At 43.9% G+C, this 16515-nt stretch overlaps 4 protein-coding genes across 6 annotated transcripts; 3 read left to right on the forward strand and 1 right to left on the reverse strand.

Annotated features, from left to right (window-relative positions):
• Nucleotides 1-395: 395 nt before the first annotated feature.
• LOC131884287 (protein GUCD1-like) lies at nucleotides 396-2723 on the reverse strand (the record flags this gene model as incomplete). The annotated part of the gene is given in 2 exon segments (XM_059232010.1): nucleotides 396-818; nucleotides 2314-2723. Coding segments are annotated over 2 exon segments (635 nt in total), but the record flags the coding sequence as incomplete, so codon positions are not given.
• Nucleotides 877-2279, forward strand: LOC131884288 (uncharacterized). Its single transcript, XM_059232011.1, has 2 exons — nucleotides 877-1020; nucleotides 1114-2279. The coding sequence occupies exons 1-2, from the start codon at nucleotides 924-926 to the stop codon at nucleotides 1653-1655; spliced, it is 639 nt and encodes a 212-aa protein (XP_059087994.1). The 5' UTR covers nucleotides 877-923; the 3' UTR covers nucleotides 1656-2279.
• A 211-nt stretch (nucleotides 2724-2934) lies between the features above and the next one.
• Nucleotides 2935-7789, forward strand: LOC131884285 (nicotinate phosphoribosyltransferase-like). 3 transcript variants are annotated; one of them, XM_059232007.1, is made up of 10 exons: nucleotides 2935-3098; nucleotides 4796-4966; nucleotides 5065-5191; nucleotides 5259-5342; nucleotides 5412-5542; nucleotides 5829-6132; nucleotides 6318-6583; nucleotides 6650-6879; nucleotides 6963-7142; nucleotides 7216-7789. In XM_059232007.1, exons 1-10 carry the CDS (start codon nucleotides 3059-3061, stop codon nucleotides 7291-7293), a joined length of 1611 nt encoding a protein of 536 aa, XP_059087990.1. In that variant the 5' UTR covers nucleotides 2935-3058; the 3' UTR covers nucleotides 7294-7789. The 3 variants fall into 3 exon arrangements, with proteins under 3 accessions (XP_059087990.1, XP_059087989.1, XP_059087991.1); XM_059232006.1 differs by having other exon boundaries at nucleotides 2938-3098; nucleotides 5829-6147; XM_059232008.1 differs by lacking the exon at nucleotides 2935-3098 and adding an exon at nucleotides 4510-4652 and having other exon boundaries at nucleotides 5829-6147.
• Nucleotides 7790-7940: 151 nt separating this feature from the next.
• On the forward strand, nucleotides 7941-10500 carry LOC131884286 (uncharacterized). Its single transcript, XM_059232009.1, has 4 exons — nucleotides 7941-9126; nucleotides 9571-9813; nucleotides 9885-10046; nucleotides 10115-10500. The coding sequence occupies exons 1-4, from the start codon at nucleotides 8127-8129 to the stop codon at nucleotides 10306-10308; spliced, it is 1599 nt and encodes a 532-aa protein (XP_059087992.1). The 5' UTR covers nucleotides 7941-8126; the 3' UTR covers nucleotides 10309-10500.
• Nucleotides 10501-16515: the final 6015 nt, after the last annotated feature.

A 16515-nucleotide genomic window follows, 5' to 3' on the forward strand; every position in this document is an offset into this window, starting at 1 on the left:
CAGAGGCAAAATAGTTTAAGCCAGTATTTGGATTACCTGTTTAGGTTTACGCATTGCCTTTTATGTTATGATTTCTTTTGAATTAATAATATTCAATTATATTTACACTTTTAAGATTAGTGCAATAATAGTGACAAACTGTAAACTTGTAATCATGACCAATTGAATAACTGAAACTCTATTACAATGCAAATAACTTCGGTTCAATTACTTCCGTGTCATCAGTCTAATAAATAATCCAGATTATTGTTGAGGGTTTGCTGACAAACTCTGTGATTCTTTTGATATGAATGAGGCACTTTTCATTGGCGGGTCATCTTATGATTTAAGATGGATAAAAATGACGTCTTCGTCTGTCCCATAATCCGTTTTCGGGCTTCTTCAAACAATTCCAGCAATCCAGACTCATTTCGCATTCTCGATCCCGGAAAGTGGGATTTCGGTAAATGATCTTTTGACGATCCAAGTCAAACCCAACCAGGATTACATAATGACCTTGGTATGTCTTTCGGAGGGTTCGCGTGAAGCATTCGCTCAAATGGCCACGACAATGGGTCACTTGTCGATGTCGCACCTCGCATCGCAATAGATTCGCATTAGTTAGCACAATACAGGGTCCTTTGTGCGCCAGATGTCGGATGATTTCCGTCATGTCACAGCTTCGTTCTTCGACAGAAATTCGATTCACTTCGGCGTTATTAAACCGTTTCTGTACTCGGGATTCGTCTTTATGCAAAAGCTTTGTGTAAAACCTCTGACTCGAATATCCAGGATCCACTCCTAAAGTGATGGTTGTGTAATGGAAGTCCAGTCCAAACCTGGAAAAGAATGGTAAAAGGAATTTGTTAATTTTGGGATGGAGGGCTCGAAATCAAGGGACATCTTTGCTAAGGCTGAGGGCGACAACCGGACAGAATTCCAAAATGAGCCAAGATGTGCCGGAAGAAGGCTCCACTCATCAATTTCAAATCGAGTTAGATTCTTCAAGAATTTCTGAACCAAAACCGGCTTTCTCAATTGGTGGGTTAATATTTTTTTATTAACTCGATTTGGTAGAGTTACGCATGTGAAGAGCATAAAAGAAAGCAATATATTTAAACAATGTGTCTGCAGGACAACAACTGAAAATTCAAATCGAGTTGAAGCATGTCAAGGAGGACGACAAAGGGAGGATTTTGGACGAGCTTCCTAATTCAGAGGTCCAGAAAGGACGAAAATCCTCAAACACGAAAAAGGAGCTCGAAAGTTTTGGAATGCTCAAGACCAAAAGTGGACGGCCCCATAAGACAAATGAGATCCAGGAACAAGAGACAATCAACAATTATGAGCTCGGCCATGGAAAATCAAATTCGAGGTTCCAAAAAGTATCCGGCCAAGAACACAATTTATCTAAGCAAGATTTCAGGGGACAGAGTCAAGAGCACGACTTGATTATGGGGAACTGGAGACAAGACTTGGTGCAGGAGGAAACGAAGAATGTCAAAGAAAGGCCGGAGATTGAGACTAAGCTATGGGCCCGATCTGGAAGGGTGCAAGATGAAAAACCAAAAGCAAAGACCAAAGAAGAGCTTGATGAGATTGCATTTTTCCTCGATGACGAACCGAACCCAGAGAAGAACCGTAATAAAAAAATATTGGAGGATCCAAACTATTAGGATTTGCCCATCCAAGACGATGTCCTTGAATATGCCGGATTAAATGGTCAATTTCAACGAGAATTCCGGGGGGAAGAAGGCGTTCTTCCCCATTTCAAGAATGAGCAACACCAAAAAAGACGGCATCGGGACAACAGTCAACCTATTGAAGATCGAGTTAAGTATTTGGAAGCCAAGCACGATCCTTTGAAGAAGAAAAGAGATGACCTTTTAAAAATGACCAGGTTCGCTCTGGACAAAAACGATCACGATGTACCTGATACATCACCGAAGCAAAGCGCGAATGCGGGCCCAAGTAAAATCAGATCTGGGTCTGATCTTGACCCGGATTTGCATTATCACTTGGTTAAAATCTCAAAACTGGATACCAATTGTGGGGATACCGACGGCCAATCTGACCCAATGACACCCTATTCCAAGGGATCGCTCGACCAATGGACGGATTCAATGCTTGACGCTCATCAAGATCATCAAAAAGTCGAGAAGACCCACAATGGGAATCAAACTGACCACCAAAATCAGTCCGAGAGTGAAGACACTTCATCTGACCTATCGGAAGATCAATTCCCAACCCCCACTTGCTGCTTTTGGAAGTGCTTGTAGGTAGTAGTAGTAGCAGTAAGGAGGAAAATGTGTCATTGAATGCCTTTCAATATACCTCTTGAGCAAGTAACAGAGATCTATTGTCCATGTGGATTGTTCAAATCCCTCCTCGTGTATGATATGGGTCATGTCTTGCAAAATCTCCGCTCTTTGAGGCTCTTGGAGAGCCATCAAGACGCAAGACAAACCGCAATCCCAGTTGTGTCGTTGTTGGTAATGCTTCAAGGAATGAGTAAGCTTCCGAACATTGACACCGTTCACATCCATGGCTCTTCATGCATTCGGAACCAATCACTTTCTATAATCCGGATCCTTGGACTCTCCACTCCATCAGTCAGTCTGTTGGATGTCTCTCTTTTCACTTTGTTGATCAACGATCACCTTGTTCTGCACTGACAACAGAGCTCGAGTTTACGATTTTCACCGCAAGAGGGCAAAAGACAGACCCCCTAGAAAATTTCTCTTTCATATCAACTTGAGGATTCGAAAACTGAACTTTAGACTCTTAATGCGTCGCAAAACAGAATTATGACTTCAAGGCATCCGGTTAACCGCAAGCTATGAAAAGAACAGAGAACACTGATGGCCGCTAGATTGGAATATATATATATAGGTCAATTAGGTGCAGTAGTCAAATTTGAGCTTTCTATCTTAATAGCCAGGCCATTGGGCGTGCGACACTCAACTTCAGACAACTTTTACGCACTCGGGTGATCAATCGCGATCATGAAAGACTATCTGAGAGGAATAGAGTGGATCGAATCTTGAGGAGCACCTTAGGGATCGTGAGAGGAGCTAAAATGTCGATTCAAGACATCAAGACCCTGAGTCTCTGCACAGGTACAATGTTTTTGCTTGATTTGATTTTCATATTTTCGTGTATAGCAATAAGCAAATCTAGACCTAGTAGATTTGCCCGAGATAAGAAATGCCATTTGAAAAGAGAAAGCCCGGATGTTTGTTGGCGAAAGCCACTATCCAAAGGCTGTCGTCAATCGCCGATAGAGGTCACCTCGGTGAGTTCCCTGGAGGAGATCCATACATCCACCCATACATACACATGATGACTCTGAATTGCCCTTGAGAATGACTGATGCAAACGAAAACGACCAAAAGGGGTGGCTCGCATTGCCCCACATTCCGTGTTACACACACGTGTGTTTATAACTCCGTGGGTGCGTAGTTGACCGACTCTCTGGTCAATTATCCTTGATTTCCATGGAAGCTCATCGGAACCGGGCAGAGTGACACAAAAACCTCCATAAGCGAGTGCGTGTTCATTTCGTCCACTATGTAGTACAACTATGATTGAAACACTACATGCGGTGAATACATACATACAGAGTATGAGTTTGAGATACTATCTCGATCTGGAAGACGGAAGGAAGCACGCCGGTTCAGTGTTCGAACTTCGAAATTGTCGAATCAACAGTCCACTCCGCAACCGCTTCGAGAGAGGTTTACCGCTCATCCGTGTTGTTTAGGGAGGGTGAAGGTTTTTCGAGGATAAGAGAGAGGGGGGCCTTGGCCACCAACCACCAGCCTTGCGGCTTTATTATCAACCAAGCAAGCAAGCAAGCAAGCAAGCAAGCAAGCAAGCAAGGACAGCCAACACCTTTGCATTCATGCATTGGATTTGACTTTGACGTCTTCGGATTGTTTGATCAATAGTGTCAAGAGAGTCGAGAAGGTGGAACAAGAAGTGTTTGGGACCCTTGGCCCGATCTTCGTTAGTGGCTGGCCATTCCAGGATCCCCGGTGGGTGGGTAGGTAAGAGGTGCAAAGAAGAGGGAAGAAAGGAAGCGATGGCCTTAGTTGCCCTTGAAACGGCCTTTGGATGGCCTTGGACTGGAGCCAGAGGCGCCTTTAGGTAAGACCTTCCATTGGATCAGTTCTTGAGGGCCATCAAGCTTGGGAGCACGATCAGATTGGGATCCTATCGGTCCATTTTTGAATTCTAGTCCGTGATGTCTGACACAGAGCCCAGCCAAGAAGAGGATGTTTCAAAGCTTCACATCACACCCAAAGACGGGGAACACTCTGCCGGAGAAGAAGAAGAAGAGGATGCCAAGAATGAATCCGAGGATGCCAATGACGATCTGAAGACCAATTCTGCAGCCGAAGAAGATCCTGAAGAAGAACCCAAGCAAGAGGGAGTGACCGAGGAACAAAAGGAAGAGAAGGAAGAGGAGCAGGGGGAGCAAGGGGAGGAATCCAAGGGTGATCAAGACGACAAGGAAGAAGAGGAAGTGAAAGAAGAGGAATGCACAGAAGTTGAAATCAAGAAATTGACGACCATGGCGAACAGCAACGGAAATTCATCCAACAGCCATGAGCACGAAATGGCGTGAAAAGATAATCCCCAGAATGCAGTGATTCAGCCATTACTCACAGGCACGTAGTTATACTTCACACCAATCCAACGCACTGCAACGCAATGCAGTAGCAATAAGGCAGCCAATGACACGGAATGGGGATTTGAAAGACTTGGGAGGGAGCACGGTTTGCAATTGGAGCATGTTTATTTTTTCTTCCAGACCTCTATCAAATTACCATGGCGTACGCCTATTGGAAGGCCAGACGAGTCGACGATCAGGCGGTGTTTGACCTATTTTTTAGGAAGAATCCATTTCATGGTGAATTCACAATCTTCGCTGGACTCTCCGAATGTCTCAAGTTCATCCAGAATTTTAAGTACACCGAAAGCGGTAAGAGACGCTTGGGCAACGATCTGTTACTCCGTCTATTATTTGACATAACAATTGGGACTTGCAAATTAAAATGCCAATGCCATTTTTTTTTCCAGATATTGCCTATTTGAAGAACACCTTGCCCAGCAACGTAGAGCCCGAGTTCTTCGAGTATCTGTCGAATCTCACTTGTGAGGATATCACTCTGTATGCATTGAAAGAAGGCACGGTGGCTTTTCCCAGGTATAACATGTGCACAGACTTAATCCATGTACATAGCGTAACATTTATATATCACATGTTCTTAAAGGGTGCCTTTGATCCGCGTGCAAGGGCCTTTGATCGTGGCTCAATTACTAGAAACTACGTTTCTTACTTTGGTCAACTATGCCAGGTAAGAGGAGCAAGGGTCTGTCTAGAGAAGCATTGAAAGTTATTGCTACTTTATCGTTGTTTGTTCCAGTCTGGTTGCGACCAACGCCGCCAGATACCGGATTGCAGCCGGAAAGAGCAATATCAAACTCTTGGAATTTGGTTTGCGACGAGCCCAAGGACCTGATGGAGGACTTTCTGCCTCTAAATATGCCTACATTGGTAAGAAGTCGCAATGCACTTTCATTTCATGCCCTCCCATCAATCAAGGATCGGAGCAAAAACACCTTGTCCACGAAGGTAGAACACCGAGTTCGTGACAACGAAGGCTCGCAATTTGCCAAAGGATAGTGTGAGGAATAGCTATAAAGAAAGGCAAAAATGGTAGTTCCACAAAAAGTCAGTTACACCTTGATTACTTGGAGGCCGGCTGTCATTGCAAATAATACCAATGTTTGGTCAATGGTGGTAAAGGATGAGGTATTGCATCAGAAACTTTCCTTTCTAGGAGGATTTGATGGGACCTCGAACGTTCTGGCCGGAAAGCTTTTTAATATACCGGTTAAGGGAACACACGCCCATGCGTTTGTGACGTCCTTCACCGGAGCCGAAGATTTGGCCGACACCAAGATTGTTCATAAGAACGATCCCGATCAGATGGAGACAGACTTCTTTGGCAAATGTCTGGATTGGCGTACCAAATTGGCCAGTCATCTAAAGATCTTGAAAGAGGAAGCTCATGACGGCGAATTGGCCGCATTCGCCTCTTATGCGATTGCTTTTCCAGATGGATTCATGGCCCTTGTTGATACGTATGATGTGTCCAGGTACTTTTGTCGTCCTCTCACACAGCATGCTTTACATTTTCCAGAAGGACCACTAATTTTGGAATGCTTTGGGTCCTTCTGGTTGGTTTTTGAGCACCTGTTCATGTCAATCTCGAACTGTCCCAAGCTCTTGATGATGGCATTAACTATTTGAAACAAATTCTTTCTAGGAGTGGTTTACTAAACTTCGCCAGTGTGGCTCTTGCCTTGAACGATTTGGGTTATCGAGCTTTAGGAATCCGAATTGATTCCGGAGATTTGGCCTATCTATCTCGTGTGGCGAGAGAGGCGTTCCACAAGGTCAGCAAGGAGTTTGATGTTCCTTGGTTTGCTTCACTGACTGTGGTTGCTTCCAATGATATCAATGAGGACACGATCCTGTCCCTGAACGAGCAAGGCCATTCCATTGATTGCTTTGGCATTGGAACACACTTGGGTATGTGCGACGACTCTATCGCTACAAAAAAAAATCGATTAAAGACTAAATTACCGAAATTTATAGTAACTTGTCAGCGACAACCTGCATTGGGATGTGTGTACAAACTGGTCGAGATCAACGAAAAACCCAAGATCAAACTTAGTCAGGACGTTGAAAAAGTCACCATGCCAGGCAAAAAGATTGGATTTCGATTATACAGTAGTGATGGACACGCCCTTATCGATTTGCTACAAAGGCCTAGCGAGCCCCCGCCAGAGGTTTGCACTCGAGTTTTGTGCAGACATCCTTTTCAAGTAAGACAGTGTGTGTGTGTGTGTGGAGGGCAGGGCACATTTCTTCTTAGAGGCCATTCATTCATGGTCATTGATCTTTCAAGGAATCGAAGAGGGCGTGGGTCATTCCATCCCAAGTCGAAGACCTTTACAGTTGCTGGTGGACTGATGGACATCTCTTCCAAGACATCCCAACCATGGAAGAAACCCGCCAGAATGTTCAAGTGTCTCTAAGGACCTTGAGACAAGACCACAAGAGATCTTTGAATCCAACTCCTTACAAGGTTCTCAAATTAATTGCATGTGCCAAATTTCAATTGTTTTTCATAACAGGTTGTTCCATTCCGCATATTTCAGGTTGGCGTGAGCGATGATTTGTACCATTTCATCCACGATCTTTGGCTCGAAAACCAGCCGATTGGCGAGCTTTCTTGACAATCATACGCCCTGGACTCAGGATCCGGGGCGCCTGGACTCACTTTGGACAACGAGAAGAGCAACAAGAGCAATGGAAATGTAATCCACACGGAGGATATCCGATGTTCTCCTGCTGGCCTTTAAGGCGGAAAAGGAAACCAAACTGACGATGAAGGAGTTGTAGTTGGGCTCGGATTTGCCATTTCGCCCTTAACTTGCACTTAGCATCTGTATGTAGGAAACTAACCACCAGCATTGCTTTGAGGATTATCATTCTAAATTGCCTCGATTTCGTTTCAATCGTCACCGAAGTAGACGTCCAGGTTCAAGACCCGTGGATCGATATTTGTACAATATTACCAATACACGTTTACTATTTATTTTTGAGAGGGAGCCTTTCACGTCGCCATGCGAGCATTTACCGTAAAGACGATTGCAAGCATGAATCTCTTTTCTTGGGATATAGATTGCTCCAAGTTGACTTGAAAGAGAATAAAATTCAGCACTAAAACAATACCGCGTTTCATTCTCATCGCTCCTCTTGTGCAGATTGGAAATATATATCCCTGTTAATCTTTGTATGGAGTAGATACATTTTTCGTAGAAAGCTGGTTCCCTCTCATGAGAGACAAGGGAGGGGACAGGGCATCGGTTGAATCACGAGGAATGCCTCCATCCAGGTATGAAAAGGTAACTTAAAGCTTCTCTCCCCTAGGGGGAAAAGCAAGCTCCTCCTGATAAGGCACGAGTACCTCATTAATAGGGGAACTGTATTTTCAGGTGCACCTCGTTTACTTGAGGGAAACAAACACGATTAACATAGTTCCCCAGGAGGTCATCCATTCAAAGGGATGCTTGGACCAGGGTATGACAATCCCGCTTTTCAACGCCAGCAATCATATCAATCGTCGGGAGGACGAGATAGTCTTCGGTATGTGGACAGTGAATTGGACTCCATGAGGCAATTCCCAACGTTCAACTCCTTAGAAGAAGACGATATCGACGAAGATAGTTTCAGGTCAGATTTGGAACGAGATAGCTCTCGAGGAAGCGTTCAAGGGGGGACCACGGGAAATCCAGGGGAATTCCAGGCTGAAAGACCGTTCACTCAATCGTTAACCCACGAGCAAAGATATGCCATGTTGGTCAGAGAGGGCAACCGCAGGGCATCTCTCCAATACCGGCAACACTTGGAACCGACTTCAAGGGGACCTTTGTTGCAACGAAGATCTATAACGGAAGAGGGTCAAGACCACGTGCAACCCGATGAGATCCAATTGGCGGTGCCGAGAGAGATCGATCTGACCCGTGCTGGTCCAGAGAGCCTAGCAATGGTAGTGAGCCCCTCTGTTCAGCTACATGACCTCTCAAGACAGGTCTCACAAATTAGCCAACCCTTGCAAAGCCCCCCAGTGGCCGTTATTAGTCCCACTAGTCACCACGAGGAACCTGCAAATCTAAGACGATCCGCGAGTGGTCGCGATTCCCGCAGACTGTCAACCCGCCGTTCAACCGGTACTCAATCTAAGAACCTTCAAACACCACGGAAGCACATCGAGATATCCTATGATACCCGACGAACCTACTCCAATGCAACCAAACCCGACCCCAAATGGTTCAACTTGTTCGGTCTGATCGATACCGGCAAACTCAGATGCTTGTTTGGGGATAGCACAGCTTACTCTAGAGGTGCGAAATATGAAGTCAATGCTCCAGGATCCTCAGAGAACCCGGAGAATATCCCTCGAAAGAGAAGCCTTCCTCTCACGCCCACATCAAACAAGGCTCCCTCGATATCAGACCAGTACAAGGAGATCATTCGGCAGAGTGAGGAAAACAGAGGCAAAAAAGGTAAGAGAAGATTCCCTACCGCCTCATTTCAAACTGGCAAGTTACAACCAGGTGAATGTGCACGTTGGGGGCCCCACTGAATCACTGAAGCACTTATGCTTGTAGGGCAGGTTTGATCACAACTGCTGTACCTGTGATGCAAAAGGGACTCTTTCGGTACGGGGAGAGGTATCCACAGCACAGGTGAGGGAGGTGCGGCTGTTTTTGAAGCCAGTACAAGAGGGCTAGTTGGCCAGGACAAGAACGTACACGAAGATTTGAAAGGAAATCTTTGTTTGGCATGGAGAAGGAGTAGAATAAGTTGGAACACTTTCAAACATGGGATTTAGAGACCCCGACCGGGGCTCCTTGAGTAGTGTGGACAAAGCCAAAGCTCACAAAACCTCAGGTATTTACAATTTTGTTTTTCCCCTCTGATTTCGTTACATCTTTATTTGCTTACAGACGCGTTATTCTATGCTGCCATTTTGACTTTTGTGGCCGGTTTGTTGTTGCTCATGAGCTTTGCCAGTCCGTATTGGTTGGTCTCATGGGAAGACACGGAAAGCCCTTTCAAGAATATGGGACTTTGGGAGTTTTGCTTCTTCCGCTACCATCACCCCGACTACCAATTTGATAAGCTATTCCATGGCTGCCACGCCCTCTACGGCGACGAGTATCGTCTCATTCGGGAGAAACTCTTGCCAGGTAAGGAGTATTTGTCAAAATATTCTAAATGAGCTTGAGGCGACTAAAATCTGTTTCAATTCATTACTTAGGATGGCTGATGGTGGTCCAATTATTCGTCACATTGGCCTTCATCTTATCCTTTGCATGTCAATTGCTCTTTGTGGCCTTACTGCTCCGCTATCCACTCGAAGTCATCCTCAGATTTGAATATCACTTTTGTGGAGTCGTGTGCATCCTCAATGGCATTACTGGTAAGTTGTTGCTGGGGCCTTGACTCAAAAGGGATTTTTTAAAATTTCTCTTTAACCCTGATTTGTAGCACTATTCCTGTTCTTGGGAGTCTTGGTTTTTGGCGTGGGATGCTGGGACCGGGATTGGCTGCTCTATCCCAACTACAACTATGTCTCCTGGAGTTACGCCTTTGCCGTGATTTCGTGCCTCGTCCACCTTCTTGGAGCCATTCTCATGGCCAAAGTGAGTACTTTCATGTGCTGTGTTGAGTTTGAAGGTTGATCAAATGACAAACATGTCAAAGATAACCAACTAACCTCACAAATAAAACATGGCGAGAGGCTAGAAATAGTTCGAGCTAGGGGATTTATTGTACATTCTGTTGCAAATGTTTATCTTGGAATTTTGAAAAATAGTGCAAAAATAGTGCACTTGGATTATGCATTATTAAGATGAATTGCAAGAGGAACTTCCTACGAACAAAATACTCTTTGATTTACTCTACACATCATTTATATAAAACTGTATAAATATGAATTGGTTCTTAGAAACAAGACGTATTTGGCATATTCATATGATATGGCGATTGTACTTTAATGAATGGGTATGGAGATAAACTACATCGACTGATTCATGGCTCCCAGCCCTCAATAACAGCAGTAGCTCTATTATGTTCAAAACCAGTTGGGTAACCGTTGCTAAAAAGTGCTCGGAACCCATGCTGGCTAGGAGGAAGGACTTTCATGAAATCAAGAAATTCAACAAGTTGAAACTTCATGATCTTCTCAAGACACCTTCGCAATATTCGAAGTGAGAGAGATCGGCCTATAATTACTGGGGAGTGACTTATTCTCCCTTTGAAAATTGAACAACATGAGCTACCTTCAGAGAAGAGGAACTTGCCCTGGCAAAGATGCAAAACGCATCAAGTACGAGAAAAACGGAGCAAGAACCATGAGATCTCATCAGAAACTGAGATGTCACCCATCAGGCAGGGGAGCTCGAGAGTCTCAAGTCCCTGATGGCCTCTAAAGCGTCCTGAATCTGTGAACTACAAGATCATCTAAATGCTCAGCTTGACAAACCTTGCCAGTCCCACACAAACTCATCAATTAGAGCAATGGACTGTTGCTCCTTAAACAGTGGAGTTGAAAACACAACTAGAGAACTGATCTCCAAGTATGTTCCATAGCCTCTACATTGTCTATGGCTTCCCCATCGACCTCAAAAGGCCTACAGGGTGTTTTCTTTCTCTTAGGTTTGCATAAAAGAAAAAAGCCTTTCGGATTCGACCTCACCTCTTGAACAACTCTGCTTTCCTTGTTTCAACTGATCTGTCTCAATGGAGGCCTTTAATTCTACCTTGGATTAAATTCCAAACTTTCTTTGAGGCTAGCCACAACTTGACGATTCAAAATTGCTCCGGAGCCTTTTTTGCTAGTTTGCAACTCTTTTTGAACAAATTCTTCCTATACTTCGAATTTTAGAATGTGTCCCGCCCTGTGAACACATTCAGAGATTGCTAGAGTGGAACAGACGTCCTCAAAAACTAGAATCATTTTGTCTAACGCTACATCTATGGACGATTTCATTTTTTAGCATTGAAATGAAGAGAAAAAATTCCAGCTTCCCCCTAATCCCCTTCCTATAATCAAACGGCCCCAAATTTGGTTCCCATCTTTGAATTTGAACTTAGCCAGACCGACCTTTTTGCCGGGTCTTACTCTAGAGGCAACGCCGGCTTTTTGAGTAATGGTCGACCCTTATCTCGAGAACATGATGATCTGACAGATTACAGGGCCGTCAACATGGACATTACTGGATCAGATCAGGGTCATTGGAAAAAGACAAGTCGAGAACGTATTCTCTCTAGTGGCTACACCAACATGCTGAGAGAGATTGGACAAGATCGCAAATTCCTCCAGCTTTTCGAACGACTGAGAATGTCGATTTCGAATGGGAATATACCATCAGGATCTAACTCCCACTTCTACGACGCTATACCGGAAAAATTTAAAGTCCCCTACAAAGAAAACTCTCGAGCAAACTGCCTTATCCAACTCATTCAGTGAATTTGAGACTGACATTAAAAGAGCTTAACTGAGCAAGAAGGGGGTCTATCATTGTTACAATAGACAAATCAGCCTTTGGATATGACAAACTAAGACTCTACTTCTCCATTCGACATTTGTACATGACTTAATGTGGCAAATCATTCCTAACGTTAAGGCAACGCCCCCATGTGGGGAATATGGGATTATCAGGGGTATCCTATTTCACAACAAAACTAAGTTGAAACCAACTAGGTTAGTTCTTCATCTAAGACCCCTGGCCGAAAGCCGTTTCTGTTATAAGAGATGAAATGGCAATCTCTCTTCAACGGCTAGTTCTACTAAGATCTTAACTTTTGTGCTGTCTTTTTTGGAAATAAGAACAATGACATTCAAATAAATCCGCTTTTATGGCAGATAGCCCTTCGATGGACTAGAGCTATCAGTCTTTTGACTAGGCTCTCTAACCTTAAAAATCCTGTTTTTGGACAAAACTATTTTAGGTGGAGGATAAGAGAACCTTTGAGGAGAGGTAAAAGGTGAGGAGAAAGAGGGAGAAGGAACTCTGGCCGCCACCCTGAGCATACGATCTAAGATGCGTGGGGCTGTCTGGCGACCAGAGGGAGCTTAGGGCTACAAAGTTTGGAAGAAGAGAGGTTAAAGGAATTGAGCGGTGAGGTTGTAGGAGAGGGTGGGAACAAGGGAGGGAAATAGGAAGGAGATAGGAAAGGGTGGGTAAGTCTGTGAGAGACTTGACAACGAGGTTGAGACAACTGCTGTCTCTTCCTCCTAGTGCCCCTGAGATGGGCCTTTGTGCATTTGAAATTGAGGCATACCTTGTGCCTCAAGAATCTCATGCACATAAATGGGTGGAAAAAGCTTACATCCCTGTTGGGAACAGCCTTTCTCATTGATTTGAGAAGGCCAAACTCTCTAAGTTTTGGGACACCATTCGGGTGAGAGTCACCTTTCTCTCATCTCTGTGTTTATGGACACGCACTCAAGAGCAGTCTCTGCTATGCTTCCGACTTCTGTGCCTTTGCTCTTTTTGCATCTCTGTCGTTTATGGAATCGCAAATCTCAAGAGCAGTCTCTGCTATGCTCTCTACTCTTTGACCTCTGTGACCTCTTTGACTACAAGGGGCCTTTCTGTCAAATCAAGAGTGTCAGTGCCTGTGTCCCTTTTGCCTACACTTGACTGTTTCATCCCACAGTCAAGTAGTGGCTGGGTGTGACCAACCCAAGCTATTAAAGCTTCCATAATGAAAGGCTTATTGATAGAGGACGGAGTTTTCCCATCCAAACCAGCTCAAGACAGTTCCTAGCCCCTCAGAAAGTCCCTTCAACAAAGCTTCCATGGTTATTGGAAGCAAGGCTATTTGAGGGATCCTAATTGAAAAAAACTGGAAACCTGAACAAAGAATATAAAGAAATATTCTGGAATCTTCTTCAGTTTCGAGAAGAAACCGTTAGAAAATGAGCGAGAGGAAAATAAAAGATGAAATAAGTAAAAGAAGAAGAAGACAGAGCCAAGAGAGTCAAAGGGAAGAAACCAGCGCGTGTGAATGAGAACCAGCTGTGAGCAAGTAAACAACACACGTGCTAGTTGGAAACCAAGGAGGAACGTACTCCCTGGGGACAGACAGAAAGAAGAGAATAGGTGATTTTGCTAGGTTGGGGCTACCAACAGAGGACAAGAGAGAGATAAGAGTCGGTCGACAACGATGACCTACTTACTCTTTTGACTGACCAGCTAGCTAGCCTCAGCCAACATACACCAACTCGACTACAGAAAACAAGCTAACATCAATGGAATGGAATCGAACAAAAGAAGGTTCTAGAACCCAATTTTGTATTGAAAATAGGAACTAAAACTGATTGTAAACAACTAGAAGAAATCAACTACATTTACAAGTACATGAAATGAACAAACCAAACAATAAAAACCAAAATGATCTACTCCTTAAGCCAAAATTACATGAAATAACCTAGAATTGGGATAAAAAATATTGATAGACGAAAAAAGTGAAATACGACATAAACATAAAAGATATAAGACTAAACTACTAAGAGATAGGAAGAAATGAAAGCTAAAGAACAAAAGTGTCTTACCTTAAGCAGCCACGCGACCACTTACACGACACAACACACTCAGACCGGCCGTTTGAAGGATCAGGAACAACAAAATGTTGCGACTGCTCTCTACAAAAGACGGGACTGAACTGATTTAGTTTATCCTCTAATTTCGGATTGGGTACGGATCCTATCGCATGCAAACACAATCCGACTGTTCAATACCCCAATCCCAATCCGATCAAAGTGCGCAATCCGACCGAATCTGAAAGCCGAATTTTTTACCAATCCCAATCTGAATTCTAAAATTGTTGGTCAATCTGATCCGAATCCGAAAAGTCGGATCAGATCCATCCGAAAAGTTTGACCTCTAATAGTACCCATCAGAGGAGTTCTAAGGATCAGGGTTAGTTTCAACTTTCTTACTCAGAACTTCTTTGTCAAATCTCATGGACTCCTCAGGAGCGTTGCAACAAAATCCGACCAGAATGTTGGAAATGTTAAATGAGCATTTTACCACCCTCGTATCCACCCCATCAATATATCATGTCGTTATGAAACCAAAAGGTCCTCTAATAAATCTAGTGAAATTTCTTCAAAAACGCCGATGTGCTTCGAAACCATTGCGAGGCAAAAGGGCTCACCGTCTGCTGGGCCGATGGTATTCCTATGGTGGTCTTGAAAGGGCTTGGTGGAGCGGTTGCAGACCCCTGACTCTGCTATACAATAAGTCTATGACATGTGGGATCGTTCCACGTGAATGGAAAATGGCCAATGTATATAACCCTTTTCAAAGGAGGCGATACTCGTGTTATCAAGAATTATCGCCTATCGCCCAATTTCACTCACTTCATCTGTGTGCAAAATCATGGAACGACTCATAAAAGATTACATCCACTGACTATCTTGAGCAATCGAGCATGCTTGAAAGTGCTCCGCACGGATTTAGATCAGGCTGATCTTGCCTAACAAATCTTTTAGAACACCATGAACAAGTTTCAGCGGAAATGGATAAGGGGTGAGCGGTAGACACCGTCTACTTAGACCTCTCTCAGGCCTTTGATCGCGTGAACCATGAACTTCTAGTGCGAAAAATCAATAGGCTTGGTTTAGGTGGCTTGGTCGGAGCTTGGATTAAAGATTGGCTCTTGGACGAAGTCAAAGGATCATTCTAAATGGTATGGCATCATCGTGGCCAAATTATGCCTGGGTGTCCATCAGGGGAGTGTGCTTGGCCCTCTTCTATTTACAATTTCGTGGAGATCTAAGGGTTACTAACGATCGGACGTCTGTCACTAAATTTGCAGATGATACAAAGTTAAGCCGAATCATCAGAGAGAGAGTGATCATTTGGCTCTACAAAGGGATATTGATGAGTTTATGTGTTGGGCAAATGATAACTCCATGCTGTTCAATGCCTCCAAGACAAAGGTGATGCGCTTTGCCAAAGCTAATGTTCCTTTACTTTACGAAATGGACAATATACGTTGGCAGTGTGTTCGTAGACACAAGGACCTTGGAGTGACCGTTGATTGTGAGCTCAAGTTTTCGGATCATTGTGCTCAGATTGCAGCTGAGGCGAGGAGAGTCTGTGGAACACATTCTCCTCATTGAAACGGTTCAGAGAAGGTTTACGAGATTTCTCTGTCCAAATCTAAGCTACTCCAATCGGCTGCGGCACCTTAATATGGTTGGCCTGGATACCGACGGCATCGCTTTGATGCGACTCTACTGTGGAAGATCTTGAATGTGTGATCATAAAATTGAAGAAAATGATGCCCCGGTTTCTCGACCATCTGAGGGGATGATGGAGTCGCCAAAACAAGAAGAGGTGAGGTCCTATACCTCAAAAGGCCACCCTTTCGGACTCTGCCAAGGAAAGTTCTTTCCTTGTTCGGAGTATTCCAATCTGGAGAGCTCTCTCTCTTATGTTCTACGAAAAGTCAGAACCTACGAGTTTTGCAGGAATTGTTGCCTAAAGAAATAACAGATGACAACAGTGACTGCGTGAAAGGAAGTGTACTCTGGCTTGTTTCCTTCTTCTTCATTTCCTTCATTTTCTTTTTTTACATCTTATTACAATATTGATACATACTAATACTCTTTATACTCAACCATGGTGATTTGTGTGGTACCCACAATATACAATAAACAATAAATGGAGTTTGTAATTAAAAAAATGTAACTTTTTCCTCCAGAGCACAAATCTTTCATTCATTAGGTTTTAATTTGGCACAATAAAGACGCTCACTTTTAAACTAAACTAGTGGAAAATTGCTTTTTTTACCTGACGTTGAAGGGAGTTAGCCTGAGGTATTCGAGCTGACCAGATACCCAATTAAGTTTGCAGGCCAAGTGCGGAATA

The sequence above is a fragment of the Tigriopus californicus genome, chromosome 7 (assembly GCF_007210705.1).
Source record: "Tigriopus californicus strain San Diego chromosome 7, Tcal_SD_v2.1, whole genome shotgun sequence".
Classification (NCBI taxonomy): Eukaryota; Metazoa; Arthropoda; class Copepoda; order Harpacticoida; family Harpacticidae; genus Tigriopus; species Tigriopus californicus.

Bases quoted from the DNA above. Each gene is read 5' to 3' on its own strand.
- LOC131884285 (XM_059232006.1), top strand. From the start codon at position 3,059: ATGTCGATTCAAGACATCAAGACCCTGAGTCTCTGCACAG. The intron at 5,543-5,828 runs GTAAGAAGTCGC...TTTCCTTTCTAG, and splicing joins CTCTAAATATGCCTACATTG to GAGGATTTGATGGGACCTCG. The intron at 7,143-7,215 runs GTTCTCAAATTA...CGCATATTTCAG, and splicing joins TGAATCCAACTCCTTACAAG to GTTGGCGTGAGCGATGATTT.
- LOC131884286 (XM_059232009.1), top strand. From the start codon at position 8,127: ATGCTTGGACCAGGGTATGACAATCCCGCTTTTCAACGCCAGCAATCA. The intron at 9,814-9,884 runs GTAAGGAGTATT...TTCATTACTTAG, and splicing joins TCGGGAGAAACTCTTGCCAG to GATGGCTGATGGTGGTCCAA. The intron at 10,047-10,114 runs GTAAGTTGTTGC...CCTGATTTGTAG, and splicing joins CATCCTCAATGGCATTACTG to CACTATTCCTGTTCTTGGGA.
- LOC131884288 (XM_059232011.1), top strand. From the start codon at position 924: ATGAGCCAAGATGTGCCGGAAGAAGGCTCCACTCATCAATTTCAAATC. The intron at 1,021-1,113 runs GTGGGTTAATAT...ATGTGTCTGCAG, and splicing joins AAAACCGGCTTTCTCAATTG to GACAACAACTGAAAATTCAA.